This window comes from Helobdella robusta (genome assembly GCF_000326865.2).
Source record: "Helobdella robusta unplaced genomic scaffold HELROscaffold_30, whole genome shotgun sequence".
NCBI lineage: Eukaryota > Metazoa > Annelida > Clitellata > Rhynchobdellida > Glossiphoniidae > Helobdella > Helobdella robusta.
In genome coordinates, this window is record NW_008704502.1 from 854,337 (window position 1) to 873,028 (window position 18,692).

Consider the following 18,692-nt stretch of genomic DNA (forward strand, 5'->3'; position numbering starts at 1 on the left):
CTTATTAGTATTCAAGGTAATTTATTCAATTATTTTTACACAGTTACAGAGAATTCATAGAAAAATTAAGACCATTACCATATTTTTTGCTGGGTTGTACCATTTTATCAGGCTGGGGGGTGCTCTACATTGGCCTCAAGGATGCCAGAAAGTGCAGAATGGACTATGTTGCCGATAGGAAGGCCGCATTGTTGGTTGCTTCTGATTGGTTGAGTAGCTGGGTAGTTGATTGACGATTGGTTGATAGGAATAGCTGATTGATCTGAACGAATAAATGATAATTTTTTAGTCAGTTGATTGATTTATCATGTTTTAAATTCGAGAATGTTATAGTTCATTTTTCATTTTATTATTTTCTCGAACGTTGACCTAAAAAAACAAAAACTTCTTTTCCTAACTCAATCAAACCAGATTAGGTAGGGAGCTGGCGGAGGGAGGCGTGGAATACTACGAGAGCCTCTTACGAAGAAACAAATCCCTCAGAATCCTCACAAAATCCGGTCCCTCGAAGTTTACGGCCTTCGGAAATGAGGCCACCCTTTTAAGACAAAATGGACTTCAAATCACAACACGTAGGGACAATTTGCTCAAGTTGTTGGACACTTATAATAAGGTAGAGGGTGAAAAAGAGTCCGGGTCGAAATGGGCTGACGGTGCCTCTATTTCTAAAGATAAAATTTAACTTCTGGAGTTAATTTGTGTTTCAATTTCATCTCTTAACTGGATGGTGTTTCGAGTTTTGTTTTTTTGCCGAAGTATTAACGAAATTTCTGCTAGGAACCGCGTGAGCGTCGAATTGATGCTGTAACATTCTTAACTATCGATTGGCGTGTTGCTATTTTGTCATGAGTGGTGTTCGTTTTGGAATTATGCCGAATATAATTTCTAAACACAGAGCGTTTTTTTTCTTTTTATTCCATCGACATAATTCCACGTATCCAATCATAAGAAGGGTATGAACACAAAATAAATCGTAAATTAACCAATACGACAACCAATGAAATAACGAGAAGCAGCCCATTAACATTTAAGAGAACGTTGATTGATTGGAGTTACCTGGACCAGCCCCGCCTCTGGTCAAGCAATCCAGCCAATCATGTCGGTTCAAAAGTCGTGTTAACAAGCAGTAAGTATGTTTGAAGAAAAAATTGTAAACAAGAGAATGAACGTCGGTGTGAACATTTTTGATGAACATTTTTGATGAACATTTTAGTTGTTCTGTATAATAATATGGTTCATTATTTTTGTCTCTACAATGCGAAATCATTTGCTAACATTCAAATCGTATTGGTTTTTGAAAAACAGGACAAATAAGTGGATGAACTACCATCTTATATTGTAAAAATAAACGAAAGCCATTATAACATCATATCATCACCTCATCATTTGCATACGCCGTCATCATCGTCACCACCAATGTGATCATATAAACTAGCTTTTAAGTAATTTTTTTCAAATAAAAAAAATTTAATGAAAAATAAATAAAATGTAATAAAACGACTTATTTCGTGAGACAAGCTCGCTTCATGCACCGCCAGATCAATTATACATATTCAAAATATTTCAGAAGAGAAATCAAATAATGTACAAGAATCTTACAAACCGCTAGATATTAACATAATTTATTCTTCATACACTAAGCTGATTTAATTAAAATAAATAGGACATATGTATAAATATGTATGTTCTTATGTATAATTAATCTTATCAAGGCTTGTCGCACCGACCTAGCGCCACCATCAGCCACTTATTTAGGCCCTTAAAACTCTGTGAGTTTCGCGGGTGACCGACATGGATCTTGCCCTGTTCCCTGCTCCGGCTGGCAGGGCGTGGGAGGTGTGCATGGTCGAATGGTGGACACTGGCACCGCGGTTGATGTGGACGGTGATGTTGCGTTCGGCTGTTTCAGCTCTGCGCTCGCATTCCTCCAGCTGCTGTTGAGCCTTGCGGTACTTCGACAGAGTTATGTTGATGACCTCGTCCTACAATGTTTTTCAATAAGAAATTCGCTTTATTGATGTCTATGAATACCAAAGTGAACTATTTTTTTTTATTTGCGAATGAGTTAATTCAAATTATTTCGAACCAACCGAGATTTATAAATCTCTGAATAAAAGAGAAATGAGGACAGAACTAACGGCTTCCAACAGCTGCCTCTTGTACAATGCAATCTTGCTCTGAAGGGCTGCGATCTGTTCTGTCAGCTCTCCAACGAGTCTAAAAACCGAAAATTTTTTAAATGACATCACAATTTAAAACTCGCAAAGGTTTAAATCAGAAATATAAGTTTAATAGCGCACACAAGCGTACGAACCTGTGGTCTTCATCGGCTTGTGTCCTCAGCTCAGCCAACATCCTGGCCAGTTTCTTGTTCTCGGCAATGACGTCACGACTCCTACGCTGTTCAGCTTCCAGTTCAGCTTCCAACTCGCGCACCTGGTTGGTTTTTTTTATTTAAAATAGAGTTATGTTTTTTTTTGTTATTATTTAAGGAAATCCATTAGGTAATAAAATGAAACGCACACGTCCTTGGAGCTTGGCAACCAATCTCTTTCCTTCTCTTTGAGCATATTGTTCTGCCTCCTCCAGTCTCAGGCTGATCTCACGGATCTCCGTCTCCAAACCTATCAAGTATTGTTCAGTTATTTATTATTTTACCTGGAATACATGAAATTCATGCAGCTATAATTTGTTTTCGTTCGAACCTTTTCTGAGCGAATCAGCTTGAGCGTAGTTTTCTTGGGCTCTGGCGAGTTCGCCGGCCAGTCTGTTCACTTCTAACTGAAGTCTGTCGGCGCGATCGTCGCTGGCTCTTCTGGCAGAAGCAGATTCTTCGAGTTGGGCCATGAGGGAGGCCAACTCGCCTTCCAAACGACGTTTGTCAGCAATAGCAGTTGAGATGCTGATGTTCAGCTCGTTCAAGCGGCTCGAGTTCTCACCCATAGCAGCTTCAGCGTTCTTGCGAGCTCTCTCAGCCTTTTAAGTTTTTGTTAAAAAACAAATTTTTTAAAAATGCAAAATTGAAATTTTTTTAAGAAATCTTCAATTTACAGCTTCGAGAAGAGCTCTCAAATCTTCCAGTTCAGTCTGAAGAGCAATGCGCTTTCTCTCTGAGATGCTCAGGGCATCCTTCGCCTCTGCAGCTGCAGCGCGTTCAGCTTCCAACGCCATTTCCAATTCCTGCATAGTCAATCAAAAAATTATTTTATATTTATTTCCATTTGTTATATCGAAAAAAAATTTAGTTAAAACCAACTCCAAAAAACTTGATAGCTCACCTTAATTCTAGCGGCCAATGATTTGTTAGCCTTCTGCAGTTCTGCGCTTGATCTGGATTCAATTAATAAACGAACATTAGTTTTTTTCGTAAATCTTCAACACGGTAATTTGCATACATTTTATTTATTAAACAGTGCAAAACTAGCAAAGGAACGAATGAAGGAATGAATAGAAGGTACCTTGAAAGAGTATCGATTTGAATCTCGAACTCTCTGATGTCGGTGTCATACTTCTTCTTGTGTCTGCCAATCTCGTTCTTGTACTTGTTCTCAATCTCGATGATGGTCTTCTGGAGTTCATCAATTCCGCGTTGACCTGATTTTCTGTTTAAAAGTAGGTCAAGTTGTGTGGCGGCGGTCAGTCCAACCCCGACAGATTGTGGACAGATTGTAATAACCACATTACATTACGAATTAGGGTAACTATATAGTATAATAGATAGATAGACTCGGATCATACAGAACATTAACCAAATTAACTTGACAACCGTAAACTACAAGAAGTTGTACAAAAATTATTGTAACAGATTAAAGTAGCTATGAGAACTAGTCAGTTATTGTGAATGGAGTTGGACCACCACCACCAACCTTGCATTCTCCAGTTCCTCATCCTTTTCTCTCAGTCTGTGTTCGAAATCTATCTTCAGTTGGTTAAGGGCGGCGTTGCTGGCATCGAGGCGAGCCTGGAAATTCCAAATTTGATTGGTTGGTTGGTTGGCTGGTTGATTGAGTGGTTGGTTGATTAAACAGCTAGTTGATTGATTAAACAGTTGGCTGATCTAGAGATTAATTAATTATTATTCTTTAATTTTGTTCAGATAATAGGCGAATAATGGCAGACGATGTGAACCTGTGCGTCCTTCAGAGCGTCATGAGTGTCAGCCAACTCAACAGCCAATCTGTCTCTTTCTGCTTCCAACTGAGCCCTGATGCTCAGTAGATCTTGCACCTGACGAGACAGATCCTTGATTTGACCCTGGGCGTCACGAAGGGCATCTGCGGTGGAAGGATTTGTGAGTAGGGTGAAATATTATTTATTAGTTGAGTACAATTGAAAAAAGAATTTTAAATTGTTGGTTTTCTTTTTTTTTGTTATTTTCATAAAAGTTGTACTTAACTCTTGTTATAATTCATTTTTCAACTAACGGTTGATTTTTGTTCAATTCAACGATTAAAAATTATGAAAACCAACGAAAGAAATAATTGAAAATGGATTTGTCGGCAAATTTGAAAAAAAAACAAAATAAGCCAAGTCGTACCAACCCGAAAGTTTTTTGTTCTCTCTCTGGGCAGCATCAAATTTATCTTGGAGATCTTGAACGGCCTGTTTGAGGCGAGCGTTCTCAGCCTGCAGTCTCTGCAACTCGCCGCTGTTGTTGGCCAGGGATGCGTTCAGGTCTTCCGCGCGCTTCTGGTATTCAATGGTCATCGATTCGCTCTGCTTCAAGCGTTTCGCCAAGTCACCGCCACTCATGTTAGCCTGGCAGAGGAGGAGGGTTTATTGGTTTGTTTGTTATTGCTTGTGTGTAATTTCATGGACGTTTTACATTTTTTTCGTGGTGCAGATTAGAAGTTCTTTCATTATTAATTATTTGAATTGTTATTGGATCATCAAATCGACTATACAATCGAGCGTTCAACCAACAACTCCTCAATCACTTGATTGCGATGACTTTCAACATCATCCTCATCATCAACGTTTCACAAACTACTTACAGCTTCCAATTCAGCAGCAATATCTCTGATCTCGATGGTCAGCTTCAACTTCTCCTTCTCCAGCTTGGCTGCTCTGCTCTTGGCTTGTTCCAGCAGATCTTCCAACTCAACGATGCGTGCACTGGCTTTGCGTCTGCAAGTTTGTATGCGGTGGATGTGTGGGTTGTTGGTTGAGTGTTGGCTTGTATGTTGCATCTGTTAAATGTTGAATGTTCAGATGTGTGATTTAATAAACGTGATTTTGATGTGCGTGTAATGAATGAGAATGATATAGAATTTTTGACGAAAGTAAAAAATGTAATCAACTTTGTTAGTTTGAATTATTTAAAATGTGCAGTCATCATCGAGTGTTCGCGTACAACCAGCGTCACCTCTAACCTAGCTTCTTCATATTCGCCGAGACGGATGTTGATGTCTTGGTCATACTTGGCCTTCAAGTGGGCAAGGTCAGCAAGGGCTTTCTGCAGTTGGGCCCTCAAACTGGCGGCTGCCTCGCTCTCCTCGTCGTATTTGGCGACGGCGTTCTCCAGTTCGATTTGCAGGTTGTTGTTCGAGATTGCCAGGGAGTTTCTTTCCTGAGAGAAAATGAAATATTTTAAAAAAAAATTTTTCATTCAGAAGTTTTTGAAACATGTAAAAAAAGTGATTAGTTTGCAAGTAAAAATGTTGTCGATAACATTTACAAGTTTAACAAAACCAGAATTTCTTTGTAGCTCCGATAAAAAGTTACTCAGTGAGTAAAAATAAATTATAATACATTATGAGAAAAACATTTTCAAAAACTGACAGCAGTGGCGTCATCGAGTTGTGCCTTCAATTCATCAACTTGTGCTTGCAGGAGGGCCTTGGCCTTGTTCAGCTGAGCATTGGCGCTGTCCAGGTCTTGAATTTGACGGTGAAGGTCAAAGTTCTCCTGGGTCAGTTTGGCTTTCCATCCGTTCAAGTCACCATTTTGACGGTTCAATTCGTCAAGTTGGGCCTTCATGCGTCTCAACTGATCTTCCAAACCTTCCACTTTTGATTCGGCGTGTGCCTGTTGGTTTGTTTGTGTTGTTGTTTGATAGTGGGAGGAGGAGGAGGTCCGGGTTTCAAGATGGTTTTGTTATCTGAAGTTTCATATTTTATAGATGGGAGTGACGTGGTGAAATGCTGATAGGTTGGATGAATTTAATGTGAGTGGTAATTGAATGAACAGTTGAAATGGTTGAATGCATCTTCAACGTACTCTGGCTTTGTTGGCAGCATCAAGAGCTTGGTTCGAACTTTCGATCTCAAAGATCAGTGTCTGCTTCTCTTTGTCGTATCTTTCGAATTGAAGTTTCGATAGCAGTTTTTATTTATTTAATAATAATGGTCAAACATTTTCTAGATTACACGCTCTATACATCTTATTTAAACTAACAAAAGCCAATTCCAACCACTAATAAAATCAAATTCAATAAAACTCTCATCCAATGAAATTAAACATTACAACAAAATCGACCAATAGGAAAAGCGACATACTTTCCCTTGTTCTTGTTCATGTGTTCCAATTGGTCGGCCAGTTCATTGAGGGCGTCCTGGTGTCTCTTGCGCAGACTGGCGAGTTCTGATTCGTGCTGGACGGCCAGCAAATCATAATCCTTCTTCAACTTTAGGAATTCGGCATCTCTCTTACGGTTGAATTCAGACTAAAAGAAAAAAAAACATTAGTTGTGAAAACTTCGATGAAATTTTGAGATCAATTAATTTAGTTTAAGAGAGGATAATATATTTTAAATGAAATAATGTGAAAAAATGAGAAAAACTTTCATAAAAATTGTATAAAACTAATTCGCATTTTTGTAAAATTACTTGCTTAATTTTATACATAACAAGAAAATTTTTAAAATTTAATAGTTGATTGGTTGATGAATTGATTGATTGATTGACTGGTTGATTGGTTGATTGACTGACTGACTGGTTGATTGATTGATTGATTGATTGATTGATTGATTGATTGAATGACGGCTACCTGAGCGCTGCTGCCACCTTCAGCTTCTTCCAGACGTTCAGTGATTGTGGTAAGCTCGAATGAGACGTCCGTCAGTTCTTGTTCGGCCTGTTGTTTTTCATTAAAATTGATTATTTCCAATTTCAAGGTTTTGGCATATAACCAATGATATGTTAATGAGGTTGTTATTAATATGCAAACTGATATGTTAATTAATTAATATGTTAATGACTAACTCTCAGTCTAGCTTGCCTCTCTTGTTCCAGGGCATCTTCTAGTTCACGAAGGCGAGCCTAGATTGATTTGAAAAGAAAATGAATTATTAATAAGTTGTTTATTTTGCAGCAGGTGAATGCATTTGCATTGGTCCTGCATTTTTTAAATAAGCTACTAAAATGTGCTGACCAGATTCCCTTGCAATAAAAACCTCGTTATTCGGCACTTATGCATTTTTAACCAAAGTATTGAAAGGCTCTGCTAAAGAGCGCCTTTGAAATCATTGACTGGTGGATAAGTAGAATGATTGATTGGTTGATTTATTGATTGATTGATTGAATGATTGATTGATTTAACGAATGAATAAGCAAATGAATGATTGATTGAAAGATTTAATATCTTTGGACTAACCTCAAGCCTGGTAGCAGTGTTAGGCGAGAGACCACGGTAGACCTGGTAGTTCCTAATGACTTCAATGTTGTCGCCATCGACCAGAGCGCCGCCAACGGACCTGTTCATTCATTCATTCGTTTATTCATTCATTCGTTCGTTCGTTCGTTCGTTCGTTCGTTCATTCATTCATTCATTCATTCATTCATTTTTTTACTACAAATAATAATTACAATAATAGTAATTACAACAAAACTACCACCACCACCACCTACTACTACTACTTCTACTATTACTACTACAACTACTACTACTACTACTAATAATAATAATTATAATAATAATAATAATAATAATAATAATAAACCTTTTGACAGTTCTCCTGATAATGCTGCTTGTTTCTCCGCTCGACATTTTGTTACGTAATCAAATTATTATTATTTATTATTATTCGCAGACTCCGCGATCTAGATTAGGATGCTTTGATTAGTCCTGTAGATTAATGTGTGTGTGTGTGTGTGTGTGTGTGTGTGTGCGTGCGTGTGTGGTGAAGATATTGAATTATTCTCCAAACGAAAGAAGATAAAATTCAAAGACACTCCTTTGATAAATCAATCAATAGAGAGTTCATATCAATTAAATAGTCATTATGATATTATCAATTAATTAGAAGATTCTCCGACATTTTTAAGTCATTTTATTTTAAAAAAATACTAAATAAGAAAGAGTAAAACGTCGAAACTAATTTAACAACAAACTAATTACCAAATACAAATAGAATCCTTCTTTAATTGACTTTTTGTTTGAAGAAAAAACTACAAAACGCCCAAAAAGTAAAAAAAGAATAATAGATAAAAGTAAAATAGTTTTTTGGGAAAACCCTTGGCAAAAACGTTTGAAAAACAGAACAAAGCCATAAAACCAAAACCTGTACACTATTCAAACCAAATTTTTCAAAAAAATACTAAAGCGAACTACTGAAATTACCACAAAACGCAAAAAAAATCATAAAAAAATAAATAAAACACCATTAGAAATATAAAAACAAAAAAAACAATAAAAATGAACATGAAATATCCGAAAAACCCAATTTTTCAGTGCCTCTTCATAGAAGAAGACTCAAGGGAGCACGGAAGAACAGGGAAGAACAAGAAAAAATACAAAATATTATTGGAAAGAAACATAAAATCAAGCAAAACCACATCGAAAATACCAAAATTCAAAACCCACCTTCTAATAAAAAGAACCAGGAAAACGAGCAAAACAGTCAACACACAGCCAACAAACCAACTGAACCGAACTGAAATAAGCCTCCCCAAGCAGTACGCTGACTATTTATAAAGCATCCATACAAGATGTTCCCTAGCTTGTAACTTGGAATTCATACAAACATACATACATACATACATACACATACATACATGCATACATGCATGCATGCATGCATACATACATACATTCATACATACATACATTCATACATACATACATGCATATATGTTTACAAATATACAAACATTATTTATACAATAGAAGACTGCTTAAAATTTTTCTGGTTAATAAGTACTCATATGTATGTACGTATGTATGTACGTATGTATGTATGTATGTATGTATGTATGTATGTATGTATGTAAGTATGTATGTATGTATGTATGTATGTATGTATGTATGTATGTATGTAAGTATGTATGTATGTATGTATGCTTGTGTGTGTGTGTATGAAAAGACCGTTGATGACCATTAGAACGATATGAAGCGATCGTACTTCAAAAAAAAACAATACAATACTGATAACAATACCAATACTACTACTTATAATAATATTAAATAATAATAATAATAATAATAATATAATATAATAATAATAAATAATAATTACAATAATAATAATAATAATTACAATAAAAATAACAATAATAATAAGTTAAACGCATTGTTTGCCTTTGCAGGTATCGAAGAAAAAACACCATGGAATGCATTCCTCAAACGTTTGATGATGGTGAGGATGATGATGATGATGATGATGATGATGATGAAAATGAAGAAGAAGATGAAGAAGAGGAAGAAGAAGAAGAAGAAGAAGAAGAAGATGACGATAATGAAGCAGAAGCAGAAGATGATGATGACGACGACGATGATGATGATGACGATGATTCTTGGCATGTTAATAGGACGTAATATTGATGTCTCATTGATTTATCGTTTGAAGTTTAATTATTATTATTTAGATTATAATAATAATAATAATATTATTATTATTATTATTATTATTATTATTTCTTGGTGATGATGATAACGCTGATGGCGGTTCCACCCAAAAGTATAGACGAGACATGTATGTGAGTGATGAGAAATGGCTGGAAGATTAACGGTTGAATTGCTGAATGAATGAATGAGTGAATGAATGAACGAATGAATGAGTGAATGAATGAACGAATGAATGAGTGAATGAATGAACGAATGAATAAATGGATGGATGAATGAATGAACGAAGAAACAGGCATGCAGGTTAAATCAGAAGAAATGATAAAATTTCATTTAGATCAAAAATTAAATTAACAAACTGATGGAAGTGTGGTTCGACGTAAAGATTTTTAAATGAATGAATAAAACAATCGTGGAAAGAAAGAGGAAAAAAGAAGAAAAAGCGAGAAAAAACCGGAAAGAGAGAGATATATATATAAATATATCGAGAGAGAGAGAGAAAGAGAGAGGGAGAGAGAGAGAGAGAGAGAGAGAGATTAGTTAATCAAATAATTAAATGGATGGTTACGTAAATGGATGGGTAAATTGACGAATAAATGAATGAAAGAAAGATTGAATGAATAAATCACCGAACGAACAAAAAAATGGATAAATAATTGATGGATGGATGAACAAATGAATGAATGAATGCTAAAGTTTCTGCTGCAGTTACTGCAGTTGCAAACGGAAGATGAATAGAGAAAGCTCTGGTATGTTGCTGTTTGTACGTTTTATGTTTGTTTGTTTGTGTGTACGTACTTTTGTTTGTTTGTATGTATGTATGTATGTATGTGTGTGTGTGTGTGTGTATGTATGAAAGTATGTATGTATGTATGTGTGTGTGTGTGTTTGTGTGTGTATGTAGTACGCATTCATGTATAGGTTTATAGATTTAGTTTAACTATTTGAACTTCAAGACTTTGTACGTTGAAAAAAACGTAAAGAGAGGGATATGGAGAGAGAGAGAGAGAGAGAGAAAGAGAAAGAAAAAGAAAGAAAGAGAAAGATATGAGAAAATGAATAAAAGTAGAAAATAGGGAAGTATAATAGGTAGAAAAATATGAAAAGAGAGAACAATCATAATAGAACCATCATTATTCAAACAGGTATACGAGCATGCAAATACACACGCACACACACACGTACACACACACAAAATTACATACGTACGCACGCACACACACAAACATATAAGATCAAAAATAGCTTGCACAAGCAACCAGCCAGCCAACCAGCCGACAACACAACATCTTTGCTTATTATACTTACACGTTGAACCATAAGAAATTTTATTGTTAAGTTAAAAAACAAAACAACTACTACTGTTACTTCCTTTACAAACATTTGTGGTAGTAGTAATAGTAGTAGCAGCAGCAGCAGTAGTAGTAGTAGCCGTAATAGTTACTTTTTATTACAGGATAAACACCTTTTCATTACGAGCTAAGTAATAGGAGTAATGAATTGTGTGGAATCGAAGTTATGCAAATAACATTTCACAAAATGACGATGATGACGACGACGACGATCATCATCATCACCACGTTATCATCATCATCATCATCATCATCATCATCATCACTTCGACGCTAACCGAACGCGCATTCTTAAACAAGTGATTACCTAATATATTGTTTGTTGTTACTAATTACGCTAGAAGAAAGAGAGAGAGAGAGAGAGAGAGAGAAAGAGAGAGAGAAAGAAGTATAGATAGATAAATGGAAAGTAAACACATAGACAGACAAACAGACAAAAAAATAGATAGATAGATAGATAGATAGATAGATAGATAGATAGATAGATAGATAGATAGATAGATAGATAGATTGAGATAGATATATTGAGATAGACCGAAAATACAATACAATGCAAGATGAAGAGAGAGATAGAGATATATATACAGAAGAAAAAGAAACAGAATGCCACACAACTACTCAATTTTGTTACTGGAGATTAATAAAAAAAACTAGCTCACAAAATATATTTCAAGTTTATTCTTTAGAAAAACAAACAAAAAACATGATAAGACTCCTAAATGAACAAAAACAAACTAGAAAAAATGTATATTTTCGCTAAATACTTCTAAAAAATTAAAAAATCCATGCAAAAAAGTTTAAAAATATCCCAAAAAAAACACATGCCAAACGATTGGTTTGAAAAATTCTGCCAAAAAACAATTCAATAATACTGATTCAAAACAGGAAAATGTTCTGATAATATATGAAAAAAATTAATAAAAATATATATATGTGTGTGTGTATAATGTAATATAATAAAGTTAATATAGTAAATTATTTCTCCATGTCCTCTTCAATCTCCATGTTTGTCTTCTTTGTCTTTTCTGCTTTTAAATGAAAACATTTATAGGGGTTAGTTTTTGAATGAATGAATAAATGAATGAATGAGCGAATGAATGGATGAATGAAGGGATGAATGAATGAACGAATGAAAAATGGGTGAATAAAACAGTTTAATGAGAAGAAAAGAGAACGTAAAAATAGGTGAATGAATAAATGAAGAAAGAAATGAATCAAACGTTCATTCATTCATCCGTTATTTATTTATTCATTCATTCGTTCTATCAATCCATAAATCCATCCATTCATCCATCCATCCAACCATCAATCACACACACTTGTAGGCGGGACATGATTCGCAGCAGCTTGCCAGCATGTAATCCTCATCATGAATATGGCAACCTTTTATAAATTCAATCCTCTCCATACACCATTTCTCTTTGTCCCCATATCTGCAGGCTGAGTAAGAGAAAATGATGATGATGGAGATGATGATGATAGCGAAGACAGTGATGACGATGATGGTGAAAGTGAAGATGGTGATGACAATAATGGTGATAAAGAGAAAGATAATTATAGAGGTGACAATGATGAAGACAATAACAAAGATGATGATTAGAGCAATGATAACATCGATATTGATAATCAAGAAAATCTAAAAATAGATAATGACGTTGTACGAGGTTATTGTCACCGAAAAATCATAAAAAGATAAAAAATTATATAAAAAACCAATCTTACCATGCCCTAGATCGGGCCTGAGAAATTTTTTACAACTAAGGCAGCAGTAGGTTTCGAGATCATCAAAGTAGCAGTCCCGAGCTTTGAACAAAGAACTGCAAGAACGATGTACATCCTCACAAGCAAGTTTCTTCGTTGTCGTCGAGTTAATGTCAGTACTTTGAGTATTTGTACTGTTAGTAGTATTAAGGTTTGTACTACTATAAGTATTAGTGGTATTGCTAGTATTATTATTATTATCAAGATTATTATTACTATTGTTGCTGTTGGGGCCATTAATTTGGGGTAGATTTTTAAAAATTAATGAGGATGATGATGAAGCTGATGTTGTTAACATTAACATAACGTTGAAAGATGTTGTTTTTGTTGGTTGTGACGGAGATGTAGTTGTTATGGTTGTTGTTGCCGGAGAAGTTGTTGTTGTTTTTCGCCTTCTGACTTTTTTTACAACTCTTGTACCATTTCTGCCTAATTTCCGTGGTTCATCCACGTTTTGCTGAGCTATTAAGAGGAGTTTTTTCATTTTTATTTAATATGTCAATTTACTTATTTCTTTAATAACCAATCAATTGTTTAATTATTTTAATTTTCAATTAATATTATTTTATTTTCATCCCAATGAGAATGAATGAAGAATATGAATAAAAAAGTCTAACCTTCACAAATGACCACTATAGAACCGAACATAACCGAAAATAGTATAAAAATTTTAAAATTCATATTTCCAAATTTGACTAGAGAAATTAGTGACAAAAAAAGTAAAAAGGTTGTACTTTAAAATCTTGACACGAATTATTTATTTTTAATATCGCTAGCAAAGATAAAATGCATTTTCAATTTTTTAATCCATCCAAAGATAAAACAACACAATACACTCATTGCATAAGATAAATCAACCAAATGTCACATTTAAACGAACTTTTTTTGAATAAAATTGATTTTTTTAATTATTCAATATAAAAATAACAAATTTAAAGGAAAAAACAGTAAAATATTGCTGAATAAGAAAAATCTTGACGTAGCAGGATTAGCAAGGCCTATTGAATCACCTAATTGAATAAAAAATTATAAAATTTATATTTAAATACAACATATTACATTATTTTAACTAAAATTACATTAATTAATATAGAAAACTGTCATTGTCACGTAAAATTAATGTTATATTTATAATAAAAACAGAGAAAGTTAAGTTATACTACCTTTAGCATTTCTGCCATGGTAAATGTGCACCTGCTTTATCAGAACAGTTTCTCCAGTTGGGGCTATTAATTTTGGAATTTTATATTCTGTAAAATATGTAATAATAATAATTAATACATATATTATTATAGACATGAATGCAAGAGTGAATGCAAGATAGAATGAATGAGTGAATGTAGGATTGAAAAACTAGTAAATGAAGATATTAATTATTATAATAAAACATTTAATCGACCCAACAATTCCATCTCTAAATCGTCCCTTCCATGATTGTTGATGGCGACGCACGTGTAAATCCCGAAATCACTAATCCGTAAATTTTCGATCCGAAGACTCAATATAATCTTCTCCCTGCTAGCGGTGACATCATCCATGACGTCATCCTCGACATTTGTGACGTCAACTTCGGTATTTTCGTAAATATCGACGAAGTACCGCGAAGATTCGTGATTTGAATCGCGATTATCATTACTATTCGAATTGTAGTTTGTAGTTAAGTAGTTGTTGATGTTGTTGATATTGTCGTTGCTGATGTTGTTGATGACGTTTTGACGAGTAAAGCTTCGAAAATCGCTTCTTAAACTCTTAAAATCGTTGTTGAAACCGTCATAATCATCGAAACGCTTGTTGTTGATGTCATTATTATTGTTGTCGCTGTTGAGGATGACGTCATCGTATTGGTCGGATACTTGATTACCGAGGTAGCTAAACACGTCGCCGTTGAACTTCCTCCAGAAGATGGCACCTCTAGGATTCGAATCGACCGAACATTCGATAATCGTGTCCATCCCCACTGCCTGTTTCAAACGCTTCGTTCGTATATTAATTTTTGGAGGGTCTGAAATAATGAATAACATGATGATGATGATGTTGTTGTTGTTGATGATGATGATGATATCAACAACAACAACAATGATATCAACAACAACATACATTCAACAGCGACGACAACAAACAACACACATTCAACATTCAACAAAAACGACATACATTCAACAACAACAACAACATCGGACAACAACATACATTCAACAATCAACAAGACATCCTTTGTGGCGGCCATCTTAATACTGTTGTCGGCTTTACACTCGTACACTCCACCGCACATCCTGCTGACGTTCCTCAAAATTAGGGATGTACCTATGACATCGGATATCGGTATTTTGTTATTTCAATTATCGATTTGATATCGATTACAATCAAGTATTAGCAACGACAAACAGCCAAAATAGCACTTAATTAAATTGAAATTGTTGTAACATTGAAACCCTATACCATTTATAAAAGACGCGTCACAAAATTTATGCGGCACAACTCTAGTCCAGGTCACGTGGGGACGAGGATATCCGGTGACGTCACATTCCAAGATGGCCGTCGCGAATTCCGAAACTTTTACTAACGGTTTTGTTGTATCGAGTATTTTCGCCGGCACTGAAAAGTGTTAGTCGTGTATTTTACTCAACGCGAACCTCATCATTTCAAAGCCACAAACAATCAGCCAACCTTTAACAACGAGATTAACAACTTTTGTCAGGGGCGGATTAATACCGATGATACATCGGTAGGCTCCAGAGTCGGTACTCAGCACATCCCTAATTTGAAGGTCCCAATTTCTGGGGGTCGGGTGAATTAGGGAAAACCGCACGTCGTCCAAGACGCGGTACTTTTCGTACGTCACTATGACGTTATCGTAGGTCCATGAAACCTTCGCGATGATGATGATGATTGTGATGATGATGATGATGATTGTGATGATGTGATGATTGTAATGATTGTGATGATGAAAATCGTGATGATGATGGTTGTGATGATGATGATTGTGATGATGTGATGAAGATTGTGATGGTGATGATCGTTGTGATGATGATGATGATGGTTGTGATGATTGTGATGATGATGATCGTTGTGATGATGATGATTGTGATTATGATGATCTTTGTGATGATGATGATTGTGATGATGATGATTGTGATGATGATTGTGATGATGATGATGATTGTGATGATGATTGTGATGATGATGATGATTGTGATTATGATGATCTTTGTGATGATGATGATTGTGATGATGATGATTGTGATGATGATTGTGATGATGATGATGATTGTGATGATGATTGTGATGATGATGATGATTGTGATGATGATTGTGATAATGATGGCGGCTAAAATTAGATTGTCATAATTATAAACACAGTATTAGCGAACTGTCATGGTTGGATCAAATATGACGTCACCAGCCTTCCTTGTGATTGATTGGATGATAAGTTTGGCAAAGCAAAAGATTATTGGTCGAAGTTGGTATTAAAGGAACATGGTTTATATATATTTTGTCATATTGTGTCCTTTATTCAAGTTTTGAAATCATTTTAATCTTAGAAGCACAAAATAAACAGACACACACAGACACACACATACATACACACACATACAGACATACATACACCTTGTAGTGACCAAGGTTATTGACGTAGCATGGCAAAAGTGCCATTTGGCCTTCAACGACAGTTACATTCGCCAGAGTTATGTCAAAGTTGGGCCCCCTCGCTAAAGCTTCTAAAGATGGATAGATGGTAGGATAAATAAAAAAAGAATTGATAAATGGATGGATGAATTATAAAAGAATGAACGAATGAATGAATGAGTGAATTCTAAAGTTTGGTTCTATAGTAAAGTTTTTTATCATTGGGTGAACGAATAATGGATAAATAGGTGAATTAGTAAAAGAATGAATGAATGGATAAATGGATAAATGAATGAATGAACAAACAAACAAATAAATGAATGAATGGATGAATGAACAAGTGTTGGAATGAATGGATGAATATGAATTAAACCGATGAATGAATACATGAATGAATCGCTGAATGTATAAATAGATGGATAGCTTGTTTAATTAATGATGATGACGATGAAATAAATGATGATGATGATGATGATGAAGTTGTGATAATGATGATTATGATAAAGTTGTGATAATGATGAAGTTGTGATAATGATAATGATAAACTTCAGTAACCTGTTACTTCGTAATAGTCTGGATCATTGATGACCATCATCTGCTGCTCTGAAAACAAAAACCGCGAAATTATTTTCAATATTTAGTTGCAGGTGATTGTGCGAATGAATGAACGAATAGATGAATGAATGGATATGTGAATGGATGAATGAATGAATATATGAATGAATGAATGAATTAATTAATTAATGCATACGAGAGTGAATGAATGAATTTATGATTCACCTACAACTCAGTAAAGGAATTGATAAAAGAACAAATATATAGAAAACTAAAAACAAATGTAGAAAAAATGAATGAATTTATGAATGAATAAACGAATGAACGAACGAATGCACAAACGAATAAAGGAATGAATGATCAAAAGAACAAATAGGCGAACAGTGATAAAAACGAAAGTAATTGATTGCAGAATAAAAATAACATTAATAATAATTAAAAGGAAAAAATGGAATGAATGAAAAATGGATTAATAAATGAAACATAGAATGAATGAACGAACGAACGAACGAACAAACGAATGAAAGAACGAATGTAACTAAAAATGAAAGTGTGAACAAACGAATTAATAAAGGGATGAACGAACGAGTAAAAGAAAACAAAAACCAATGAATAGATAAATAAATGAATGAATTGATGAATAAATGAAAGAACGAACGAACGAACGAACGAATGAATGAACAAATGAAGGAAGGAAGGAAAGAATCAATGAATGAATGAATGAATGAGAGGACAGTTCATTCATAACGCACATTTGTTGATGGCCGCAGAGTGCTCTATAATTTGTTTAGCGCAACTTTAACACAGACATTGTCATCATAATCCTCATCGTCGTCATCATCCTCATCATCATCACCTTCTTCACCTTCATCACCATCATCACCATCATCCTCACCATCATCATCTTAATTACTGAACCATTTCGAAGTTGTCATTTATAACTGAAAAATTTTGTTTGCTAAACTTTATTACTGCATACATTTAAAATTTAATATAACAACATCACCACTACCACCACTACTACTGCTACTACTACTACTACTTCTATTGCCGCCACTACTACTACTACCGCTACTACTACTATTACTACTACTTTAAAGTCCATTGGCATTTTGGGGTCATTAATATATGAATTATACATGCGACTTAATAAAAACATATGAAATAAACAATTCAACTATTACCACGGCTGCTACTGCTGTTACTACTACTACTACTACTACTGCTACTACTACTACAACTATTACTACTTTGTTTGCGACTACTACTACTACCACTAGTGCTGGATAACAATAATAATAATAACAACAATAATAACAACAATAATAATGATAATAATAAAAATAATAACAATAATAATAATAATAATAATGATAATAATAATAAAAATAATAATAACAATAATAATAATTATAATAATAATAAAAATAATAATAACAACAATAATAATAATAATAGCGATATCGATATGAGTGAAACCGGCAGATGATAAATTTATAGCTATCATTAATTTTGTCATCAAAGCGTATACCGTTGTGGTCGTCATCATGGTCATCATCGTCATTATTGTTATTATTTTTATTGTTATTGTTGTTGTTGTTGTTGTTGTTGTTGTTG

The 18,692-nt window shown here is 34.4% G+C and overlaps 3 protein-coding genes across 3 annotated transcripts in view; 1 reads left to right on the forward strand and 2 right to left on the reverse strand.

Annotated features, from left to right (window-relative positions):
• HELRODRAFT_185689 (hypothetical protein) overlaps positions 1–896 on the forward strand; it is a 2,676-nt gene extending 1,780 nt beyond the window's left edge. Inside the window, exons 4-5 of the mRNA XM_009021981.1 lie at positions 44–190; positions 412–896. Of these exons, the coding sequence (XP_009020229.1) occupies positions 44–190; positions 412–682 (418 nt within the window). The 3' untranslated portion in view covers positions 683–896. The remainder of the gene's footprint in view (positions 1–43; positions 191–411) is intronic.
• Positions 895–8,867, reverse strand: HELRODRAFT_100443 (hypothetical protein). The gene is made up of 21 exons (XM_009021982.1): positions 8,803–8,867; positions 7,940–8,064; positions 7,594–7,693; positions 7,203–7,259; positions 6,988–7,074; positions 6,498–6,664; positions 6,221–6,298; positions 5,782–6,028; positions 5,373–5,569; positions 4,995–5,127; positions 4,542–4,758; positions 4,129–4,274; positions 3,867–3,961; positions 3,459–3,602; positions 3,279–3,330; positions 3,052–3,180; positions 2,706–2,976; positions 2,524–2,624; positions 2,315–2,436; positions 2,139–2,217; positions 895–1,982 (listed from the first exon to the last, which is right to left on the reverse strand). The coding sequence occupies exons 2-21, from the start codon at positions 7,984–7,986 to the stop codon at positions 1,752–1,754; spliced, it is 2,700 nt and encodes an 899-aa protein (XP_009020230.1). The 5' UTR covers positions 7,987–8,064; positions 8,803–8,867; the 3' UTR covers positions 895–1,751.
• Positions 8,868–12,441: 3,574 nt separating this feature from the next.
• HELRODRAFT_192191 (hypothetical protein) lies at positions 12,442–17,112 on the reverse strand (the record flags this gene model as incomplete). Its single annotated transcript, XM_009021983.1, has 10 exons — positions 12,442–12,572; positions 12,855–12,984; positions 13,294–13,355; positions 14,057–14,143; positions 14,293–14,895; positions 15,084–15,197; positions 15,333–15,488; positions 15,561–15,762; positions 16,503–16,612; positions 17,076–17,112. The coding sequence occupies 10 exons, from the start codon at positions 17,110–17,112 to the stop codon at positions 12,442–12,444; spliced, it is 1,632 nt and encodes a 543-aa protein (XP_009020231.1).
• Positions 17,113–18,692: the final 1,580 nt, after the last annotated feature.

Coding starts and splice junctions, on each gene's coding strand:
- HELRODRAFT_100443 (XM_009021982.1), bottom strand. CDS start 7,986: ATGTCGAGCGGAGAAACAAGCAGCATTATCAGGAGAACTGTCAAAAG. Junction 7,694..7,939: donor ATCAGGAGAACTGTCAAAAG/GTTTATTATTAT, acceptor ATGAATGAACAG/GTCCGTTGGCGGCGCTCTGG. Junction 5,570..5,781: donor AACTCGATGACGCCACTGCT/GTCAGTTTTTGA, acceptor ATTTTCTCTCAG/GAAAGAAACTCCCTGGCAAT.